This window comes from Streptopelia decaocto, assembly GCF_964273445.1.
Source record: "Streptopelia decaocto genome assembly, chromosome: 1".
Taxonomy (NCBI): domain Eukaryota; kingdom Metazoa; phylum Chordata; class Aves; order Columbiformes; family Columbidae; genus Streptopelia; species Streptopelia decaocto.
In genome coordinates, this window is record NC_138663.1 from 211,962,130 (window position 1) to 211,986,450 (window position 24,321).

Sequence of the window (24,321 nt, forward strand, 5' to 3'; positions counted from 1 at the left end):
GTTTTGGTTGTTGCTGAGCAGTCAAGGAGTTTTCATCTTCTGGTGCCCTGCCAGCTGAGAAAGGGGCACAGCCGGGACAGCTGCCCCATAGTGGCCAAAGGGCTGTTCCTTACCATCTGATGTCATGGTCAGTACAGAAACTGGGGGCAGTGGGCCAGGGTACCACAGCTCAGGAAAAGTCAGTGGGTGTTGTGCATTTCTTGTTTTGTGTATTCTTACATCATCATTATTGTAATTATTTCTTTCCCCTTCTACTAAACTTTCTTTATCTCAACCCATGAGTTTTACGCACATCACTGGATGAGCCCAATTTAAGTTTTGTGTCAGTCGTTTAGCTTAAAGAAATACATTTTAAATAGAATGAATCACTTAGAAGTATAAGACTGTGTGATTTTTAGTATACTGTGCACTTTGCATTAGCTAGTAGCTAAATTTGCTGAAATCTTAAACTGTGTGTTCTAAAGTTCTGCTCATAATGAACGAACTTCTGTGTACTTGAGGAAAACAAATCAGCTACAAACCATCAACATGCACAAAAGGCAGAAAGGTCTCTCACCTGTGGGCACAGAGCTCAGAGACCTTGGCTCACAAAAAACAGCAATCAAGAACATCAGCTGTGTCCTGGAGTGCTATCTTCTTGTTCTGAAACAGAATTCAAACAATGACCGTGTCAGCTATGGAAAAGAAACGTTTCTAACTGCATGAAGAAAATTAACTCGCTTTCATTCAAACAAGCACCGCAAGCAATATAAAGAACTGGGTTTGCACATATAATCTTTGGCCATAAACTAATAGAATCCTGTTATGGTCCGGTCCAGGAAGCCTTGAGCTGGAGAGATTCGTTAATTAAACCCAGAGTGTGGTTAAGACACAAATGAGGTTAAATGTCCCTTAATTAAGGAACTTCATTAAACACTTCTGTAAACGGATCGTCTGTATGTTATGGTAAGAAAATAGCAATAGGACAGGGAGAAGGAGATGGGAAATGAGAAAACCTGGGGAGCAGTGGGGATAGATTTGCAAGAACTTACCACCATGGATTGATCCGGCAGCGTTTTCTCTCTAGGAGGGGGGGCAGTGTGTCTCAGGAAGGCAGCTTGTTCATCACTCACAAAATGACCACCCGTTATGTCCCTGAGAGGTACACACGTAATACCTGTCAGTGGTGGGTGCCTCTGGATCATGCCCGCCCTATGGCATGGTCATACAGTCTTTAATGAGGCATTTTGAGGATATTTTGGGATGTTGTTTCATGGGCATGTACTGCCCGATCTGCATTTCTGTGTATGCTCTCAGTCCTGGCACGCTGGTCCTGTGTAGACAGGAGCAAACGAACTTTGAGACATTTAAATTAAGATATGGTCCCTGGCACCACCCTATGGCTCAAAGATTGTTGCTGCTTTGTCTGTTGTGGCAGGAAAGTAGTGAAAAAAGGTAAGTATGGAAAAGAGTGGAATTTTATACAGTCTGTACAACTGTGGTTTCAGGTTCAGCCTGTTAGAATGCAGGGACATGTTTAACATCACCCTGAGCAAAGTGAAGTGGCTATTAATTGCAAATTTGAAACAGTGTGTTGAATTAAGTGTATAAAACATGGGATTAAACAGGGCAGAAATAACAATAGTAGAGCAACAGATAACATATAGAAAAGAATACATGTAAGCCATGGAGCACCTGGAAACCAGGAAAAGGGATTGAATACTGAGTCCTTCCAGGTTTAGATGGGAACATGGGCTAGCTTCTGCATTCCGACTGTAATTTGCTTAACAACTTGGCCATTATCTTCGATTTTTAGATTAGAATTAGAATGCCCTCCCATTCTTCAGCTAACAGGTAATATAGAACCATGCAGTGTTGGAAGATTGCATGGCTTGATCTGCTAACAGGTCAAGAGCACAGGCAGTATCATTGGTAATGTTTTCTAAGACAACTTCTAGTCGGGTGATGAGATTTTACTTGTAAATAGGTTCTTGAGCACTGCTAACCAATTAATTTGGTTTCCAAGTGGCAAGCCCATAATGTTCAATGGTCCATTGGGGGGTCCATTCATATTTTCCCCACTTTTGACCAGTGCCACTCATTAGAGTGGTATCAAACTTATTAATGGATCTCTTATTTCATGTTAGATCATCACAGAGCTGGACACTCAGATCATTATCATTAGCTCCAGGGAGCAGGAAAATCAAGGAACCGATTACTCTGACATAACATTCCCCAGTCCACGTTGCTGTTAACGAGTTGTATGCATATTGACCACAAATCTAATAATGACCTTTTAAGGCTCAGGTACCGTTCTCAAACAGACCTGTGGGGATTAACGGGTTCTGCAGGTAAGTTGAGTTGGCCCCTCCTAATGGGGTGGATGGGGTGGATTGTGGTATGGTCTGGCTTTGCAAAGCCAGGCACCCATCTCAGATTTCCATTTACCTTTAATGCTAAATCTTGTATTTTCACTCATAAATTGCTGTCTGCTCGATAGAGAACCAATAACAGGGTAGTTGTCTCGGATGTCCAGTTGCATTTACTTAAGCCCATTTCTCCATGTGGAGAACTAGGGAATTAGTGTTGGTTTCAAACATTTTACAACACCCTGAATTTCCTTTGGGCATTTTTTATGATCTTATGTTAACTTCAGAACAATCAATAGGTATGCTGCCATCAATGATGCAATGATCTTCGCGTGTAAAATCCAATCACATTTACTGACTCCCACCAAAACACCAGTACAGGTTAGGGCTGGACCTGCTGGAAAGCAGCTCTGCGGAGAAGGGCTTGGGAGTTATGGTTGACAACAGGTTGACCATGAGTCAACAATGTGCCCTGGTGGCCAAGAAGGCAAATGGTACCTAGGGGGATGTACCGTCCCACCAGGTGGGATGAGGGATGAGTTAACTCTGAACGTGATGTGTGCCCTGTCTTACCAGGTGAGATCAGGTGTGAGTTAACTCGGTATTTCTGTGCGGTAATGCAAAGTGAATGACAGACAATCTCTCCAGAGGTCCAATTCAATTATGAATTTACTAAAAGCACTTGGTGGAATACAAATTACAGTGATTAGTGACTTGGCAAAAGCATATTATTACAAAATTTAACAAGACTTTAGCAGCAGAACTTACAATGATATTACCTTTATATGTTCCAGAAGAAGGAAAAGAAAAAGAGACAAGGAAAACTAAGATATCAGAGAGAGAGAGAAAGATATCACCGTTCCATGGGTTGATTGGTCCCGCAACGTCCTCTGGAGGGGGTGGACGTATTGAAGATTTCAGTACATGCCACCACCTCATGTCACTCGTGAAGTCGTTCATTTACATGTGAAATAGGAGAAGGCAGTTCATCTCCTCCCTCTGTTTGCTCTTCATGCTAATTAGGAAGACTTTTTCTGGAAATGAGTCTGGGGTCTTCAAACGAGGGGAAATTTCACAGTACTGACCAGAAGTGAGTTGTTTAGCCCGTCAGTGGTAGCTGTGTCCAGTTCTGTGCTCCCCAGTTTAAGACGGACAAGCAATTACTGGAGGGAGTTCAGTGGAGGGCTATGAAACTGATTAGGGGTCCAGAACATCTTTCTTATGAGGAGAGACTGAGAGAGCTGGGGCTGTTCAGCCTGGAGAAGAGAAGGCTGAGAGAGGATCTCATCAATGTATACAAATATCTCAAGGGTGGATGTCAAGAGGATGGGAGCAGACTCCTTTCAGTGGTGCCCAACGATAGAATCATAGAATGTCCTGAGCTTGAAGGGACACACAAGGATCATGGAGTCCAACTCCTGTCCCTGCACAGGACACCCCACCGTTCACACTGTGTATCTGAAGATGTTGTCCTGTCTCTCCTTGAACACTGTCAAGCTTGGGACTGTGACTCCTCCCTGAGGAGCTTGTTCCACCCTGTGGTTGAAGAACCTTTTTCTAATGTCCCACCTGACCCTCCCCTGGCACATCTTCCTGCCATTCCCTTGTGTTGTGTCATTGGTCACTAAGGAGAAAAGTTCAGCACCTACCCTTCCTAATCCCCTTGTGAGGAAGCTGTAGACCACAACGATGAGGACCTGGACGTGGAGACAGAACCCATAGGGACACCTATGGACTCACCCTTTATTGGAATAACGTTTATTTTTTGTTTTACTCCTCTGTCTCCTCTTTGAACATTTCCCTCTAGCGAATTTCCGCACAGATTCCATCAGCAACCCGGTCTGCACCCCCTGCCCGTATGTCCCGTATGTCTCGGTGCCCCCCGAGTGCAGGACTCCATTTCCAGGGGACAGGGCCACAGGGACTCCATTTCCAGGGCCAGGGGCCGCAAGGACACAGCGGTGCTCTCGGTGCCCGCCCCCCCGAGCCGAGCGGGGCGGAGCGGCAGGACTACACCTCCCGGTGCTGCCCCGGCGGCGGGCGGCCCTCCCGGGCACAGCCGGTACAGCTGCCCCAAAGTGGCCAAAGAGCTTTTCCTTACCATCTGACGTCATGCTCAGTATAGAAACTGGGGCGAGTGGGCCTGGGGCACCACAGCTCAGAGAAAGGCTGTTCATCGATCAGTGGGTGGTGAGCAATTCTGCTGTGCATCACTTGTTTTGTATATTCTTAAATCATCATCATTGTCATTAATCTTTTCTTCTTCTCTACTGTTAAACTGTCTCTATCTCAAGCCACAGGTGTTACTCAGATCACTGGGTGAGCCCAATATAAGTTCTGTATCAGTCATTTAGGTTCAAGAAATACATGTTAAATTGAATTAATAATCACTTAGAAGTATAAGACACTGTGATTTTTAGTATACTGTCTACTTTGCATTAGTTAGTAGCCAAATTTGCTGAAATCTCTTAACTGTGTGTTGTAAAGTTCTGCTCATATTCAACAACCTTGTGCCTACTTGAGGAAAGCAAAGCAGCTACAGGACATCAACATTCACAAAAGGCTGAAAGGCTCGGAGAACCCTGCAACACGGCAGGATGGCAAAAGGCTGAACGGATGACACTCCCAAACAGAACTCCCCGAAATGGAGCAGAACCAGAATGGGTCTCTGTCCCTGTCTGTCCCAACTCTGCCCCAGCTCCATCCTGACTCTGTCACCAGCCGTCCGATCGCGAGTCTCCAAATACGAAGCATGATGCTGATGGCATGGAAGATCCTTATTGATCAGTCTGGATGTCCACTCTATGGGAATATAGCGGAAGAATTCCAAGGAGTTTGGTTAAATGTAAATACGCTCAAGTCAATTGCAGCTGTTTGTAGAAAAAGCACATGTATCACAGCAGTTGTTTTGCTGAGCTTGTATGCTTGACGAGCAGAACCTCTGTGAGGGAGCTTAGGTGCTACTTCAGAGATCCCATGGTCGAGAGCGAACTAAGGGAAAACTTGCTCTTTGCAAATGCATTCGTGGCCTCATCCAGACCGCACTCCCTCAGTTTAGCTGTGAGGATGCTGTGGGAGACTGTGTCAAATGCCTCACTCAAGTCAAGGTAGATCATGTCCACCGCTCTGCCATCATCCATCCATCTTGTTATGCCCTCATAAAAGTCAGTGAGGTTGGTCAAGCATGACTTCCTCTTGGTGAAGCCATGTTCGCTGCCCCTAATGACCCTCTTATCCCTGATATGCCTTGAGATGGCACCAAGGATAAGTCGTTAAATCAGTTTCCGGTCTGTAGTTACCCGGGTCCTCCTTCTTGCCCTTTTTGAAGACTGGAGTAACATTTGCTTTCCTCCAGTCCTCAGGCACCTCTCCCATTTCCCAAGACTTGGCAAAGATGATGGAGTGCGGTCTGGCAATGACCTCAGACAGCTCCCTCAGCACCTGTGGGTGCATCCCATCCAGACCCATGGATTTATGGATGTCCACATTGCCTAACTGCTCCCTAACCCGGTCCTCATCAACCGAGGCAAACTCCTCCATTGTCCTGCCTTTTGGGGCCTCAGCAGTACGGGGCTCCTCAGAACAGCTCCCGGCAGAGCAGACAGAGACAAAGGCGGCGTTCAGTAACTCTGCCTTCTCTGTATCTTCTGTCACCAGGGCACCCACCTCGTTCATCAGTGGGCCTACATCGTCTTGGTGTTGCTTTTATCTGCCATGTATTGGAAAAAGCTCTTCCTGTTGTCCTTGACCCCTCTCGCCAGGTTTAATTCTAAGGAGGCCTTAGTTTTCCTAGTTGCCTCCCTACACACTCTGACAACAGCCTTATATTCTTCCCAAGTGGCCAGCCCCTCCTTCCATGATCTATAAACTCTCCTCTTCCACTTGAGCTTACCCAGCAGTTCCCTGTTTAACCACGCAGGTCTCCTGGCTCCCTTCCTTGACTTCCTATGTGTCGGGATGCTCTGATCTGGTGCCCGGTAGAAACAGTCCCTGAACACTGACCAACTATCTTGGGCCCCTTTACCTTCAAGCAGCCTTGCCCATGGGATTTCCCCCAGCAATTGCCTGAAAAGGCCATAGTTTGCCCTGCTGAAATCCAGGGTTGCAATTCTGCTTGCTATCCCGCTCCCGCCACATGAGATCCTGAACTCCACCATCTCATGCTCGCTGCAACCAAGGCAGCCCTCAACCTTTACCGCTTCAACCAGACCCTCCTTGTTAGTGAGGATGAGATCCAGCAGTGCACCTCTCCTAGTCAGCTCCTCCACCCTTTGCATCACAAAGTTATCGTCAAGGCACTGGAGGAACCTCCTGGACTGTGGCTGGCTGACTGAGTCGTCCTTCCAACAAACATCAGGGAAGTTAAAATCCCCCACCACAACCAGGGCCTGTGATTGCAAGGCAGCTCTCAGCTGTCTGTAGAGGCCTCATTGACTTCCTCACCCTGATCTGGTGGCCTGTGATAGACACCCACAATAGTATCACCCTTGCCAGGCTGCCCCTTAACTTTCACCCACAGACTCTCAACTCGCTCCTCATCCGTGCCTGGACAATACTCAATACATTGTAGTTGCTCTCTCACATAAAGAACAACTCCACCACCACGCCTGGCTGGCCTGTCTTTCCTGAAAAGGACACAGCCATCCATGACCACATTCCAGTCATGTGTGCTGTCCCACCATGTCTCTGTAATTGCCACTAGGTCATAACCTCCTGCCTAACACAGGTTTCGAACTCCTCCTGCTTATTCCCCATGCTGCACGCATTGGTGTACAGGCATTTCAGAGAGCGAGCTGAGCACTCCGATTCCACTTCAGGGGTATGGGAGGCCTCCTGGCCTTCATGAACTCTAGAGTGATGCCCTACTGATGCAAGCCCAGATACCACCCCATCCCATCCCCCTTATAGGGGAATCGTGTGGCCAGGGGGGGCGGGCAGGGCCAGGGGCCGCAAGGACACAACGGTGCTCCCGGTGCCCGCCCCCCCGAGCCGAGCGGGGCGGAGCGGCAGGACTACACCTCCCGTGCTGCCCCGGCGGCGGGCGGCCCTCCCGGGCGGACGCTGCCGGCGGCTCCCGGCGCCGCCTTTGTCCGTGCGGGGCTGGCGGCGCGGCCCCGGCGCAGGTAGGGGCGGCGGGCGGCGGGCCCGCGGCACGGGGATGGGCGCTGCTGGCCCGCGGGGTCCCGGCGGAGGGAACCCCGGCCCCGACGGCCTCTCCCGTGCTCTCCCCTCCGCCGGCCGCCCCCCAGCCCTGCCGGACCCCCCCGCACTCCCCTTAGGGCCCGGCTCCCCCCGGCGCTCCGGCCTTTCCCCGGCTCGCCCCGTGGCCCCCGTGCAACGTGGACACGCTGCTCCGTGTCCCAGCCGCCCGGGCCCCCCTGGATCCGGCCCTGGCGGCCCCGGCGCTGGGAAGGGCTGGGCTGGGGCCGGGCCGGGTGCTCAGACCCCCGGGACACCCCCGCACATCTTCCTGCTGCCCCTGTGGGGCACGGGAGAAAGATTTGGGTACTTGGAGGCTTATGAAACACCTTTCTTTTCGTGGCTCTTTCTCACTTTTATCCCAAGCTGTTTGGATCCTTTGGTGGGTCATTCTCCCAGTAGCTGTGAAGACTCGGGGAGCAGGGAAGGCAGCTGTGAGCAGGTGAGTGAACTTGTGCCCCTGATTTCTTCATGGAAATGTTGTGCTTGCAGGGACCATCTGTCCTGGCTGTGCTGGTGCAGCTGGTGACGGGACAGGCACCTCGTGTGGAATCCAGAGCATCCCGTCTCCCTCTTCCCGGATCAATACCTGCACGGGCCTCCATCTCCGTGCCGAGAGCAGCGATGCGCTGGGCTCCAGGCTGCTGCGGCAAGGTGGGGGTCAGGCACGGCCCCGGCTCTGGGGACACCACGGGCTGGGATTGCCATGGGTGGTGCTGTGGTGCAGCAGTGGCAAAACGCCCCTGGGACCTGCTGCTGTGGGGCTGTGTGAGTGCGAAGTGTTTTGAGACCCGGTGCGGTGCAGGGTGCTCCAGTTCCTGCCCGCTGAGCCGCACCACGGGCAGGGGCAGGCAGGAGCGTGCCTGCTGCCAGGCCTCGGGCCAGCCCTTGTGTCACGGTGCTGTGCCCGGTCCTGGTGGGTGATCGTGTTTGTGGCGTGGGTGTGGGACAGGGCACAGTCCCTGCTGCTCTGGCGTGGATCCCCGATCTGGCATGAACAGGGGAAACCTGCCTGTAAGCCTGCCAGCACTGCCCCTCTCCTGGCACCGCTGGTGGAGTGTCCCCCAACCCAGCAACGTGCTGAGAGAGCCCCCCATGCCCCAGTGATCCTACTGTGCCACCTGGCTGTGCCAACACTGCCCCTTTGCCCCCAGCCTTCCCTTGCACAGGATTCTCTGAGCTCTCCCAGTGTTCCCCTTGGAATGCCCAAGCCCCTGGTGCCAGTGGGGCTCTGCCTGGCAGTAGTGAGGTTTCGGCAGAGGTGTTTAGCAACCATGCGGTGGGGTGTGCTGAGCCGGGTGTGCTTCTTGCTGCAGATGTCGGTGATGTTTGAGGACGTGGCGCTCTACTTCTCCCCCGAGGAGTGGGCAAAGCTGTCGGGCTGTCAGCGGCAGCTCTACCGGGAGGTGATGCTGGAGAACTACGAGATGGTCGCCTCGCTGGGTGAGGACTCTCTCTGGTGGTGTTGGGCTGGGGTCAAGTAAGAATTCATCTCTTTAAGTGAGCTGGAGCCATTGAAAGGGCTGTCCAAGAGTTGACGTGGTGGTTGCAGTTGCAAGTTTGACCCTGCCAGGCAGATCCTGTGGAGAGTGTTCCGGAGAGAAAGTGGGATACGATGGAATAGCCCATTTGAGATGGAAGTGACTTACAGTGCTCATCTAGTCCAACTGTGTGACCACTTCAGGGCTGACCACAAACTGCAGCATCTTGTTAAGGGCATTGTCCAGATGCCTCGCAAACAGGGAGAGGCTTGGGGCATCGACTGCCTCTCCAGGCAGCCTGTTCCAGGATTTGACCACCCCCTCAGTAGAGAAATGCTTCCTCGTGTCCAGTCTAAACCTCCCTGGGGCAGCTTTGAGCTGTTCCCAGGTGTCCTGTGTGCAGGAGAGTGGCCAAGGTGACGGGGGCGAGGCGAGAGGACGCTGTAGGTGCAGGGATGTGGGGGCTGAAGCCGCAGCCTGGCAGGGACAGGAGAGAGGAGCGGGGTGGGGGGGATGCTGGGGCTGTGGGTGCGGGGGCCGGTGCTGCTGTCCCGGCAGTGCGGGAGAGGGGGCTTCTCTCTGTGCCCCGGACAGGCTGGGCCACCGAAAAGCCAGAGATCATCTGCAAGATAGAGCGAGAAGAGACACCGTGCGTGCCAGAGCCCCCTCGGGAACGGCAGAGGCACGAGACACCTGTGCCAGGTTGGTACCCAGGGTCAGGGGGGGTCAAGGTTGCACTGTCTCCTTGCCTCGGGTGATCCATGCAACTGCAAGGGTGGGGGACTGGCAGGGTGCCCTTGCTGCTCCCCGTGGGGAGGTGTGCAACATGCCCATGATGTCGGTGCCATTGACCCTGTTTTCTCCTCCCCAGCAGGTGTTGGCCCCGGGACCCAGAGGGAGGTCAAGGGAGTCAGGAGCTTTGTCCAGAGGCAGCACCTGCTGAGTCACCAGCACGTTCACAGTGGGGAGAAGCCCTTCACCTGCACCGACTGTGGCAAGAACTTCAGCGCCAAGCGGTATCTCATCATACACCAGCGCATCCACACTGGGGAGAAGCCCTTCGCCTGCACTGACTGTGGCAAGAGCTTCAGGGAGAAGAAGACCCTCATCAACCACCAGCGCATCCACACCGGGGCGAAGCCCTTCACCTGCACGCATTGCGGTAAGAGCTTCAGCCGGAAGAGAAGCCTGCTTGTGCATCAGAGCATCCACACCGGGGAGAAGCCCTTCACCTGCAACGACTGCGGCAAGAGCTTCGGACGGAGGGACTCCCTTCTTAGCCACCAGCGCATCCACACTGGGGAGAAGCCCTTCACCTGCACCGAGTGCGATAAGAGCTTCAGCCAGAAAAGCAACCTCCTGATTCACCAGCGCATCCACACCGGGGAGAAGCCCTTCACCTGCAACGACTGTGGCAAGAGCTTCAGTGAGAAGAACAAACTCATCATCCACCAGCGCATCCACACCGGGGAGAAGCCCTTCACCTGCACACAGTGCGGTAAGAGCTTCAGACAAAAGAGAAGCCTGCTTGGGCACCAGTGCATCCACACCAGGGAGAAGTCCTTCACCTGCAGCGACTGCGGCAAGAGCTTTAACCGGAAGAGTAGCCTGTTTGGACACCAGAGCATCCACACCGGGGTGAAGCCCTTCACCTGCACACAGTGCGGTAAGAGCTTCAGACAAAAGAGAAGCCTGCTTGGGCACCAGTGCATCCACACCGGGGTGAAGCCCTTCACCTGCACGGAATGCAGTAAGAGCTTTGGCCATAAAAGAAGCCTGCTTGGGCACCAGGGCATCCACACTGGGGAGAAGCCCTTCACCTGCACTGACTGCGGCAAGAGCTTCAGAGTTAAGTGGAACCTCATCAGCCACCAGCGCATCCACACCGTGGAGGAGCCCTACAAGTGTTGCAAGTGCGGTAAGACCTTCAAGCAGAAGTGGCACCTGATGAGACACCAGTGTGTGCAGAAGGACCCAGATATTGTGCTGGAGGGTGTCCAGCAGAAGAGGGAGGGTCCTTCCCCAGCCGGGGGGCAGGCAGAGGCCAAGCCCTTCCAGTGCGGTGTCTGCGAGAAGCGGTTTTGGAAGGAGAGGCTCATGCTGGCTCACCAGCGCACCCACGGCACCCCCAGCCTGCAGCCGCCTCCGCAGCCCGGCACCCCCTGAATCTGCTGCTGAGGGGCCTTTGGGGTCTGGGGGCTGCTGCGGAGGTGGCTGTGGGGAGATGTCCTGGTTTTGTTTGGGACAGAGTCAATGTTTTTCTGAGTAGCTGGTTTAGTGCTGTGTTTTGGAATGAAAATGAGAACAATATTTCGTATACACGAATGTTTTGTTTGATGCTGAGCAGTCAAGGACTTTTCATCTTCTGGTGCCCTGCCAGCTGGGAGGGGGCACAGCTGGGACAGCTGCCCCAAAGTGGCCAAAGGGCTGTTCCTTACCATCTGATGTCATGGTCAGTACAGAAACTGGGGGCAGTGGGCCTGGGGCACCACAGCTCAGGGACGGGCTGGGCATCAGTCCACGTGTGGTGAGCAATTGTGTTGTGTATCACTTGTTTTGTATATTCTTACGTCATTTGCATTCTCATTATTCTTTTCCTCTTCTGTCTTTATTTCAACCCACGGGTGTTACTCAGATCACTGGATGAGCCCAATTTGTGTTTTGTATCAGTCATTTCGCTTCAAGAAATATGTTCCAAATGGAATGAATCACTTAGATGTCTAAGACTGTGTGATTTTTAGTATACTGTCTACTTTGCATTAGTTAGTAGCTAAATTTGCTGAAATCCCTAACTGTGTGTTGTCAAGTTCTGCTCATATTCAACAAACTTGCACTCGAGGAAAGCAAAGCAGCTACAGAACATCAACGTTCACAAAAGGCTGAAAGGCTCAGAGTTCCCTGCAACACGGCAGGATGGCCAAAGGCTGAGCGGATAACACTCCCAAACAGAACTCCCCGAAATGGAGCAGAACCAGAATGGGTCTCTGTCCCTGTCTGTCCCAACTCTGCCCCAGCTCCATCCTGACTCTGTCACCAGCCGTCCGATCGCGAGTCTCTGAATACGAAGCATGATGCTCATGGCATGGAAGATCCTTGTTGATCGGTCTGGATGTCCATTCTATGGGAATATAGCAGAAGAACGGCGAGGAGTTTAGTTAAATATAAATACGCTCAAGTCACTTGCAGCTGTCTGTAGAAAAAGCACATGCATCACAGCAATAGTTTTGCTGAGCTTGTATGCTTGACGAGCAGAACCTCCACAGTAGAACCTCACATAGGTCTGTGAGAAACTCTAGACAACTTATCACTGTGCCTGAGATTCCTGTGCTGTTGTGAGAAAGAGCGGGAGGCTGCGCCTGCCTGGAACCTTGAAATACAGGTGAGCTCAGCAGGCCAGTGATCTTCTCCCAGGGCTGAACTGACCAGCGCCTGCGTCCCCGCTTGTGTTACCTCTGCGAGGGAGCTGAGGTGCTACTTCGGAGATCCCCCGGTCGAGAGGGAACTAAGAGAAAACTTGCTCTTAGCAAATGCATTCGTGGCCTCTGGCTCTTCCTGCGACGTGCCTGCACTTGTGCACACACCACACAGAGCTTCTTAATGGATAACACAACGATACCTTATGATTACTTGTGGACTTCTCCACCACATCAAGTATGTCCTTCCCTGTTGTCTTCCGTGAATGGCAATGACATCCAAGAGCTCCCCGTGACAGACAAGTCTGCCTTGACACCTCTTATACAAACGGATAGATGCGCCGTGTCTGCATTGTCTGTGCTTTCATCAACGGGTAATGAAAAAGCCAGATCACCGCACGCCTCTTCGTCCAGCTGTGTCGTCAGACTCCTGCTAGTTCCTTAACACGGTTTGCCGTGGTGTTTCTTGACAAACTGACATTTGCAAAAGTGTGTATTTGATGGGGGCACTCCTGCTCACACACCTTTAGCGTGCATTGCTTCAAAAATGCATGCTCTGGAAAGCACTTGGAAGCTCCAGCAATTTCTTCGGCCACAATCAAGTTAGCTATCACGGCTACATCATTTTTGGCTACAGCTCTGGTCATCATATTCTGCTCTGATTGCAGTCTGCCTTGCAATTCTTGTACCAGTTGTTGTTGAAAGCTAAATTTAGCATATTTAGTTCTGTGTTAGGTCTCCAAATACTGACGTGCATCGCACTCCTTTATCACCAACACTGTCTCATAACACAAAAGACATACTGTTTTTTCCCCTTGAAACACAAACACACATTTGCTTTCCCATCTATCATAGAACTGCCTTCCTTCTGCATCGATCTTTCTGTTACTGGATGTTTTGGGATTCAGATTGTTCTACCAAAGATGGTATGGTGCACCACCAAAGTAAAAGACCAAGATGCCCTTAAGGAACAGGTTATATAATACTAAGGCCACCTCCCACGGGCTCAGCTTTCCATCAAACCTCCTTCCCCATACGGCAGAGGTGGCCGTATCCATGGAAGATAATGTAGAATTCAGGAGTGGGACCCTGGCTGCTGGTTAATAAAAAAAAGTATCTTTTTACAGGTGCTTTTTAAAAATAAGAAGTAATTGCTAAAGTTCATCGATCTGGCTGATTTATTTTAAAATTAAATGTTTGCCCAGTTGAGAGAACGGTTTTCCCGCTACTGCCCCCTCCCTCCCCCCACATAATTCTTGTCTGTCTTTCCTCTCAATGCCCCAAGGCACTTACTCGTGTCCCCCATCAGTCTCACCTCTTACTCTTCTTACACTCTCCTGTAGCTGCGGACACAGCTCCCGCCGTTCTGCTCCTTCAGCACAAAGCGTTTCACACGCTGCCCAGGCCACACTGCTCACGTTTGCAGGAGCCTGGGGGCGAGGAGCTCGGCACTGCTGCCAGGTGGAAAAATGTGCCAGGCCGGATTGTCCTGGTTCAATTAAAAAAAAGACCAGTTTCTCTTTCAGTGAAATTTGCTTTCAGCTCAGTTCTTCTAAGTAACTGCAGTGTTATTAAGTTGACTGCATGTTTTTTCAGACACGGGTTGCTCCGGAGCCCATAACGGTAGCAATGGTATGCAGAAGAGACCCAGGTTTAGACTTATTGCTATGGCAGCCAACGTTACTGGTGAATTTTGCATGTCCCAGAAGTGAGAGGGGTGTATTTGCAAGGAGTGGCAGACAGAACAGGTGACCAAAACTGACCAACTAAGTATTCCATCCGATACACATCATACACCCACTAGAAGTGGGAGATCACGAGGGCCTCACTCTCTTCGACCATGGCCGGAATCTGAAGAGGACCCTGCCTGTCGTACCTGCGATCCAAGGCCCGGTTCCAGACGCTGCATCCCTGAATCCAGTTCCGGTTTGCTGCGGAGTCCAGCCCAGGACATCCAGGTGCTGCCCTGCAGCTGCTGGAGCAACGCCAGCTCCGCCGGGCAACGCTGCCCTACCCGGGAAACCAAAGTTTGGGTTTGTATATTTTGTATGGTCTGTGGTGGGTCCATTCATCTTTTCCCCACTTTTGGCCAGTGTCAATTCTTAGAGCAGTATCAAACTTATTAATGGATCTCTTATTTCATGTTAGATCATCACAGAGCTGGACACTCAGATCGTTATCATGGTCTTGGACTTCTCAGTAAAGATCTTGAGCCGCAGTGTGTTCCCTTTTGAGGTGTAATCGTTATAATAACCTTTCCCAATCTTCTGACTCAGGGTCATTCCATACGGGAGCAAGTCTGGCCGACTCATCTGCTTTGCTCTTTCATCGGCTGGCAGGAGTCTCATTCTTCTGATGGGAAGCGACCCAAGCCACTGTAAATTTTCCCTCTTTCCCGAAGGTTAATATTTCTTGCCATTTTTCTCTCTGCCATACAGGTACCCGATTGACCTCCCTCCCATTTTACTCCCAGAATGGGAGCCATTCAGTGCACCCCTTAAAGACAGGAACAGAATCAGCAGAGATGTAGACAGGAGAAAGAGATTGTGCCTCATGTTGAAAACATTCCAAGCTGCTACCAACTCTTCTACCTGGGTGCTACCCTCCCCCTCTCATTATTTTTCATTGGTTTCTATTTGTATTTGTATTTCCACGTTTTCCCTCTCATTTGACAGAGGCATCAGTGAACCAAACATTTTGTAACTCCTCAAAAACGGGGAGGTGACCTGCACCACAGGGGAGATAGTGGCCCCTGGCATTTTCAGGAATCATTGGAAACCGTACTGCCTGTCTCTCACGACAGGGCAGGAATGATACCAAGTTCCTAGGAACATGAGGAGGTGGGTAGAGTCATGGGAAGTTGGTCCTCATACGTCCTCAAATGCTTCTTGAGTGGATCTTTGGTGGTACTGCGGGAAGATGACACTTCGTTCCATTTTACTCCCCACTGGGAAGGTACCTGTGACATTGTTTCATTGGCAATTCCTTCTGCCCTGGCATTTGAACACAGTAATTAAACAGGGCAACAGAAAAAGCTTGGGGTTTTCCTTTGATGACAGAGTTTATCTCGATTCAATTGGGGTCCCCAGAGGGGTCCCCAGCAAACACAAAGCAAGAAATCAAGGAGCTGCGGGCTTTGAGTCCTTTTTCTTTTGGTTGGTAAATATAAACCTGAATGTTGACTGGATAAATTATATTTACTATAACCAACAAGAATTTATAAATTATACTAGACAAGCAGTTGATGGAATCGCTGAACAATTAGATGCTACTAGTAGAATGGCATGGGAAAATAGGATGGTCCTAGATATGATGCTGGCAGACAAAGGTGATGCATGTGTAATGTTAGGAGATAGGTGTTGTGCCTTTATCCCAACCAATACTGCCCCCGACGGCACTGTAACCAGACTCAAGGACTCAACGACTTTAGCAGCAGAATTGGCTGAGAATTCAGGAATAGATAGTTCACTCACGGGATGGTTAGAATCTTGGTTTGGAAAATGGAAAGAAATGATAGTATCTGTCTTTATTTCTTTAATCGTAGTAGTAGAAGCACTAATTTCTACAGCATGCTGCATCATTCCGTGTGTCCAAGGACTTGTTCAACGCCTTATAGAGACAGCTCTATCAAAGCAAATGCCTTTAGGGCCACTGCCGTGCTCTGCTAAAATGATGCTGCTAAAAGAACAAGAAGAAAGAAGCAATGCTGAATGTATAACCCCTGGTGAAAAAGGTGAAATTACGTTGTCCCAGGTTTAAGCCACCTACTAGACTGTATCATAAGATAATGCAAAACCAACAAAAGTAAAAAGAAGAGGAGGAAATTTATAGGGAATGTTTAACGCAGAACTGTTGTTTTTACAGAACTGAGGACCTGGCGCCTGAGCCCAGCAGGGGGGAAGGACCGAGAGATGTGGGACCAGGAATCCATAATGTAAAACACAGTCTCTTCCCGGAATATATACTGATGTCTGTATGCAAACTAATGCCTGTATTTACAAGTTAATTTAGGTGGGAGGACCGAGAGACATAGGACTATGAATCCTTAATGTAAAATACAGTCTCTTCCTGAAATATATACAGATAGCTGTATTTACAAGTTAATTTAAGGGGAAGGGTATGGTATCTAAATTGAGGCAAGCGTCCAGATAGTCAATAAACCGTGCAGTACCAAGCAATGGGGAACAGGGAAGGGAAATCGCGGCTGGGATTTTGGAGAAATATAAGGAGGAGCTTTTTGCCCTATTAGCTGTGCCTGTCTTTATGTAGAACACCCAGCCTTGCAAAATCGTTATTAAAAATGCGCCTGGGCCAATCATATTTGCAAATGCATTGTTTCCTACAGATCTGGGGGCTCGACCGGGAGAGACATCGTCATCTTGGGGGTCCCTATCGCCGAAGGACAGGAAGGGGCGCCCCGTTGGTTTCAGCGGTCCTGTGGATCGTCAGTGGGGACTCCAGGAGAAACCGACAGAAATCCTGAGGCTGTATTGGAAAAGGCGGATCCCTGCAATCCATAGGAGAAAGGGGAAAGGAAAAAGTGGTAGGCACAATACAAGTGACCAGGAAACTCTGTGCACAGACCAAGGTAAGAAAGTAGACTTGGTGGTCGGGGCAATCTGAGAGGGGAGATGAGACGGAAGGAGAAGCCTCGGGACTCAGAACGGGAAATGTAAAGGAAAAATGATAACATTCCTCCATACAGTACTTTAGGGAGGGTGTTAAGCTATTGGGGAAACGTGTGACATACAAAAACGGAAGGATGAATACAAAATGATAAAGTATGGTGTTTTGTCTGGACAAAAGAGCCCCTAAGAGAGCGGAAGGTTTTCTGGCCAAAATACAGATCCGAAGACAACTGGCTATGCCAGGATCTAAATTTGTACATATAAAAACTGTAGGGAGTTTAAATCTTCCTCCATACCGGGGTGGGTTCGCATTCCTCCCTTGCTGCAGCATGTTTATGAGTGCGAAGTGTGTGGCCTGATCCGTGTAAAGTGCACACAAGAGGGGGTTCAAGTCTCTCTTGAGAATGGGAAAATATCCTTTAGACATAAACCGTTGACCAAGTCTGAGACTAGGACTGGATCCAGCCACACCTAAACTCCTCTCTGAAAGAGTCTGGAAAGCAAGGGGGTCCTTTCTGAACCTCGTGACTCAACGGGATGGGAAATAAAACTCGGCATAGAGAAGGGGACGCCCTTGGCTGAAGTATTGCAAAACTGGGAAAATATTAATGGAACAGCAAGACTGTCAAGAAAAGCATGCAATGACCTTATATTGAGAAGACTAGCAAATTGTAACTAAAAATCACCTAGGAAAGAGATGTACTGGACAAATGAATTACTGGTATGTATAGGATGATTGGGAATATGACCACCATAAAGAGGAAGTTCAAAAACAAGTAGAGAAACCTGGAGAGAGCCCATGGGGCTCCAGCCGCACTGACCTGTTTTTGTCAGGGAGACCCAGCGGTGCCTCCACCTGGCTGAGCAGTGAGCGGTTCAAAGGTGCAATGCTAAAATTGAGATATTGTCTTGAAGAAGTGTAATTGTGATCTGTTCGCATATTTGAACTTGGTATTTGGTTTGTGTGTCTGAGCTCAGTATTTTAGTTAGTATATTTATATTTGGTACCAAAATAATTTGTTTGGGGAGATAATTACAAAATGAGAACTGGTTCCATTATTAAAGTACCACCTTGCTCCCCCTTAAGATGCATCTGTACACATGAGAGTAAATTAGTGGGGGAAGTGATTTGAATGTGAAATTCTGAGTTAGTTGTATTGCAGTTAGTGTTGTTCTGTGGATAGACTGATTTGGATCTAAAATTAATGTAAGGGATTGATGTTTAATATGTTGTTTTTCTGATGTCTCTAAAGGTAAATGGGACTGAGGAACGTAACTATCGCTGAGCTAATTGGAACTGCATGTGAAGTGTATTATGACTGGAATTAAATGGAAAAACAAGAAAGCGAAATATCCCAGGCCTGTGTTGTAACATAAATCCCAAGCCTGTGCTAAGCTGTAAGATAAACTGAACCTCCCCCGTCCGTGTGGCCTTGCCTGTGTCTAAACTGCAGCAAGGAGAGAAAGAAAAATATATAGAAAAAAAAAACACAACACTGCTAGAAGCGGCGGAGGGGGAAGGAGGCGGGGGGAGAACAAGCCGTATGCCTCTCGGGGTAGCCTGACACCTGAAATGGTGCGAGCTCCCCTAGAGAAGTAATAGAAACTGAGGGCAACAGAAAGTAGAGAGGGCAACAGAAAGTAGAAATTTGGAAGTGTTGTTAGATGAAGCTTGGAGATTATTCAGGAACAGGGAAAAGGAAGATTGTTGAAAGGATAAGAAAGTATGGAACTGAAGAGGTTGGAAGGCTTTGGAAGCCTTTAGAGAAAGGTCAGTATACAAATATATTGGAAAAATGCTGCACCCATCGAGGTAAAAATCAAAGAAGGAGAAAAGCCGGTAAGGATAAAACAATGCCCTTAGAAAAGGGAGGACAGGGAAGGAATTCGGCCAGTAATAGAGGGATTCATACAAATCAGGTTATAAACAGAATAAGAAAGGATCTCTACCCAGTGGTAGCAAACACTTTTCTGACTGTATTAACTCTAATTTGATTTGGTTTACTGTTTTAGATTTAAAAGATGCCTTTTTGCCTCCCTCTCCATGAAGCTACCCAGACAATATTTGCATTTGAATGAGTGAACCCTAAAAATAAAGGTAAAACTCAGCTCACATGGACGGTGTTGCCACAAAGATTCACGAATAGCCCGACAATATTTGGAAATCAGCTTGCTAAAGATTTTGAATCCTGGGAAGCCTCATCTGATGAGGGACAGATGCTACAATATGTGGATGACATTTTAATTGCTACTAGAACCAAGGAGACGTGTGTGACCTGGACCACAATGGCAAATTGAGTTTTCAGAACTCCCAGGAAAAGGGGGGTACCGATATTTGTTGGTATTAGCTGATACTTTTTCAGGTTGGCCAGAAGCATTCCCTACCAGGACAGCAAAAGTTTAGGAGGTGACTAGAACATTGATACATGAAATAACACCAAGGTTTGGAGTTCCAGCTGTTATATCCTCTGATAGAGGGCCACATTTTATTTATGCGTATGTGAAGTCTTTTGCAGAAAACTTTGGAAACTACAGAAACAGCGGTTCGGACTGCAGAGAAAGGATGGACACACGCCTCTCGAGTTAAAGGACCCCTGACGGAAGAAAGAACCTGGAAAGTAACTCAAGGACCAGGGGAATTGAAATTGAAATTAACACGGGATCGGTGATGTAACTACTATCAGTATTGTTCATATGAATGGCCAGTATAAATGAAAATCAGAATGTTTTAATAGTTAAGCATGTTGAACTAAGTTGTATATGCAATTCTCTTATCTGTATTTGATGTTTAGGTTGTAATGAACTGTGGTATAAGCATATCCACGAAGGGAAATTACCAACAGGATTGTGTAATAAGCATTTAAGAATAGAAGATAAGGAAACCAAAGCTAGGTTGAGAATTCTAACAGTCACTGGAAGAATACAAAAAGAATAGTGAAGAATGATGGGAGGTATTTACTAAAGGGGTGTATGGGAACTTAGAGAGTCCACGAGTGACAGGAAGAATAGAGTGTAAAAAGAGAAATCAAATTTCGTGTTGTCCTGTTGCTCCTGGGAAGTGAAGGCCAAGAGTTTGGAATACGATAAAAAGTCATCACCTAATGGCAAAAATAGGAAAGGCGGGGACACTACCCTTGCTGTCGAGAAGATGATGAACTCGGCTGCCAGCTGCAACCTGGTAGGCCAGAGAGGCAGAGGGTGTAGAACGTGGACCTGATCCTCTTGCTAGGAGTGGTGACTTATTGTTCCCAACTTAGCCTGGCCAATCCCTGTACCAAGTGCTATGAGCGCGTGAGAATAGGACGACTGGCACAATATGTTCTCAGTCATCACACTCATGTTAATTCTGGGTGTTATTATAGAACAAAATTGGAAAAATGTGAAATCCAAGGGCAGAAGTTATGGGTAGCAACTAATCTAGGGAAAGGTGAACTCGGTGTAGGCTCTGTCTCCTGCCCTAGGGGAGAACAGAGTATCTGTTTTTCACAAACTGGTATGTGGGGCTATTCAGATGGAGGGGGAGTGCAAGATCAGTATAAGGAGGAGTTAGTTAAGAGTGCTACTCAGGAATTGAAAAGAAGGCGAGAGAAACAGAAAGTGGTACAGAAAAGCAGTGATTGGTATGAAGAAATCAGGCAAAAAGACAAGGGATTACAATTACCAATAGTAGGGAAAAAACCTGTTTATAGACCTTATGGAAAAGATAGCCCGGGAATTAAATGTCACATCATGCCGTATATGTGGGGGGTCTCAAATGGCAGAACAGTGGCCTTGGAGAGGAGAGAGTGTAAGCCCAGAAGGATTACTGGTATGGAACAGAACTCATGTAACTCGAGAAAAAAGACCAGAAGGATTGGTATTAAGTCACATAATAATAGGGCAGATATGCATATCAAGGGATGATGGTAAATGAGATTTTACTGAATACGTTGGACAAACCCCTTGTAAGTTAGTGTTGTGGGCAAATTCATCAAATACTTCTATTCATCCCACTTGGTGGCCAGGTCCACCTAATGGATATTGGTCTTGAAATTGTAGCCTGGGAAATGAAACGATATGCTGGAAGAATCAAAGCAAAGCAAACCCCTTTGAGGAAATTGGGGATTTAAGGAGATATTGGCAGAATCCTGGCTCTACCGATAGAAACGAACCATGGAAAACCCCTGATGGATTATTTTGGATATGTGGGAATAGAGCTTATAATGAGTTAATGCCTAGGTGGAGAGGGTCCTGTAAAATAGGGATAATTCAACCAGCATTTTTCCTTTTACCAAAGGAAAAAGGGAGTCATCTGGGGAAACCTCTGTATGAAACTTTAAACAGAGAAAAGAGGGGTTTAATAAATATCCCCATAGAAGGAACGCAAACTTGGAAAGATGATGAATGGCCTGCAAAAAGGATAATTGAATACTATGATCCAGCCACCTAGGCCAAGATGGAAGCTGGGGATACCGTACCCCAATATATATGCTAAACTGAATTGTCCGGTTGCAAGCAGTGGTTGAAATAATAAGCAACCGGACAGCTGAGGCACTGAATCTTATAGCAAGACAATTGTCTCAGACCAGGGCTGCAGCGTACCAAAATCGGGTAGCCTTAGATTATCTTTTAGCTGAAGAGGGGGGGTGTCTGTGGGAAATGGAATACTTCTGAGTGTTGTTTGGAAATAGATGATAATGGGGAAGCTATAATGAAAATAGCAGAGGAGATAAAACGAGTTCTATACTTACTAGCCATTGGTGGGATAACTTATTTGGGGGAGCCTGGTGGAAGAAAATAGGGTTCATGATAGTATGTGCATTTTTGGGTTTACTGTCTGTACCATGTATGATCCCGTGCTTTATTCAGTTAATACATTCAGGAGTCCAAGGCATGCAAATCTCAGCCATGCCTATAGATCAAGGAACAGGGTATAAATTGATGATTTTAAAAGATAACACCAAATTGGACCTAGCTGCCACTAGGCAAGTACTAGCTAACTTTGAAGCTAAAGCACGAATCAGTAGGATAAAAGGAAAACGGGGGAATTGTGAAAAATGCAGTTGTGATTCGTGCTAAGATGTTTAATGTTTACAGATATAACCAAATGAGGCACGGGCTCTGAACCTGGAGAAAGGAAAAGGTAGTTAAGCTCCATGAAACTTCTATATGAAGTTATATTGACAGAGGGAACTAACATTTTAAGGGTTAACTAAAACTTATAATGTGTGCCTACTAACTAACACTTTAAGGCTTAGTCACACAATAAATGCTTAGTTTAGAGCTTTATATTAAGAAGAACAGAACCCCATCGAATGCCAAGATCAGAAGTTTTACCGCACCTAGCTGTAAACTTGAGGAGACAAGATAACCAAGATTTACAGCAGAAGGGGGCACCAGTCTAGTTTCGATCAACTTGGCAGCTTGGGTTCCAGCCAATTCAACATAATGAGCCAAAGGTAAAAAGTTCACTGTGACGAAGCTGAAGGAGCCTTCATCCACAGACCCCCAAAGACCCCTCCTCAAATTCACCAAGTGGCACTGAGCAGGCGCAACAGGGGAGGGTCTATGGAAATGGGTATCTGAGACTCATTTTAATCAGAAGCGGGGAAAGGTTATGAATATGTATAGGCGTTCCTGGGTTCATTATGAATATGTAATACCTTACTGTATTTAAGCACACTTCTTATTGTTTAAAGGTGTGCGTGTTGGGCGGAGCGAATCCCCAGTGCACCCAGCGCTGTTTTGCTTATGCTCTAATGAACACGTGTTTAAGGAATACAAGGAATTGGATTAAATGTTGTTTATCTATAGAAAAAGCGTAAGATATTTATTTCACTCTGATTTCTCAGCAGCACGCCTGGCTTCCTCGACTAAACCACCCCAAAAAGATTTAGCTCGCTCCTGTGCCTCGTTTTCGCCCTCTCACTGATCTGTGGGCTCAGCAGGATCGTCCTTATCTGGAGAGTGCAGGGTCTGCTTTGCCGCCCCGGGTGGGTCGCCCTCTCGCAGACCTTTCGGCTCTGCGGGATCGTCACTATCTGGGGGGTGCATAGTCTGCATAGCCGCCCCGACCCCCAGTTGTGGGGAGGCCAACAAAAAAGCCTGTGCAGCCTTCCAGGTTTCCTGCACTCGTCTAGCCTTCTGCAGAGCCTCTACAACTTTCCCCCACGACTTAAGGTTTTTCCCACTACCCGAGGACATCGTTTCCTCAGCAAGCGCTTTAGTGCACTTGTCCCACACTTCCGGGTGGAGAATTTCCACCAGTTGTTCAATAACCCCAATCTGTAAAAGCCTCGCAACTGCGAGAGTAAAATCTTTAGGCTTACAATCAATACCCCATTGTTTATGTAACTGAGATACGACCTTCACGAGGGCTTCCATCCTCCTCGCGGCTCTGGGGGCGTCCCCCCCGCCGGGCTGGTCCTGCCGCTGCGGCCGCTGTTCACCTGAGTCCAGGCGATTCTTCCCGGGTTTCGGCACCACTTGTTGCCTCTAACGGGGGGCAACGGCGACCTGGTTCAGGAACAGCACGGCGACCAACCCCAGGTCGCTCGGTCCATCAGCTCGCAGACACCAATGTGGTGGACAGCAGGTGGCATTTATTGGCAGGTAACACAGCATTATATACCTTGAGTTTACAACATCACTTCCGTCTGCTTACCTCACGGTTCTACCTACCTAGAGAGTGGCTACTACCTTTCCGTACAGTGCGAGATCTTCCGGCCGCCAAACCCTAACTACCTACAGAGCAGACACATTATGTGAGTCAACACTTGGCTTTTTGGCTGGTGCTGCCACCAGGGTTGTGTCTTTCATGATGATGGGACACAGTGATGACTCTGACCTGCGAGGGGGAGATGGGACCCGTCCGAGTAGACAAGGCAAAGGAATGTTTGCCAACAGCCACCCGGCCTGTCCCCACCAGCCGGCGTGTCCCGCCGTGTCTTGGTGCCCCGAGCCCAGGACTCCATTTGCAGGGGACCTGGGTGGCCAGGGGTGGCGGGCAGGGCCAGGGGCCGTGTAATAAGTAAATGATCAAAATTGTTATTGTTGATCAAATCAAGTGGAACTCAGTTGTATTATGTATGTTGTGTTATATTATGTATGTTGTTGTGAGCAGTAACTGTGTTTGTGCAAGTTTGGTTATGTTTTGTAAAACTTTGTGGTGGCAGTTAAACTAAGGCCTGAATGCCTGGATAAGGCAGCAAGGTCAAATAGGACAAGCCCCCCCCCCAGTGACTCAGCTTTTTCAAGCCAGAAACCAGCGACA

General features: G+C 48.6%; 1 protein-coding gene and 1 long non-coding RNA gene across 3 annotated transcripts; both read left to right on the plus strand.

The window, feature by feature from the left end:
- Positions 1 to 7,760: 7,760 nt before the first annotated feature.
- On the plus strand, positions 7,761 to 11,617 carry LOC309438025 (uncharacterized protein). Of its 2 annotated transcripts, none has more exons than XM_082048932.1 (4): positions 7,761 to 8,201; positions 8,864 to 8,990; positions 9,623 to 9,730; positions 9,900 to 11,617. In XM_082048932.1, the coding sequence occupies exons 1-4, from the start codon at positions 8,019 to 8,021 to the stop codon at positions 11,192 to 11,194; spliced, it is 1,713 nt and encodes a 570-aa protein (XP_081905058.1). In that variant the 5' UTR covers positions 7,761 to 8,018; the 3' UTR covers positions 11,195 to 11,617. The 2 variants fall into 2 exon arrangements, with proteins under 2 accessions (XP_081905058.1, XP_081905059.1); XM_082048933.1 differs by having other exon boundaries at positions 9,903 to 11,617.
- Positions 11,618 to 15,504: 3,887 nt separating this feature from the next.
- Positions 15,505 to 22,827, plus strand: LOC309438234. The gene is made up of 3 exons (XR_014183737.1): positions 15,505 to 16,174; positions 16,306 to 16,375; positions 16,787 to 22,827. It is a non-coding gene; the product is annotated as an uncharacterized lncRNA (long non-coding RNA).
- The last annotated feature ends 1,494 nt before the right edge of the window (positions 22,828 to 24,321 follow it).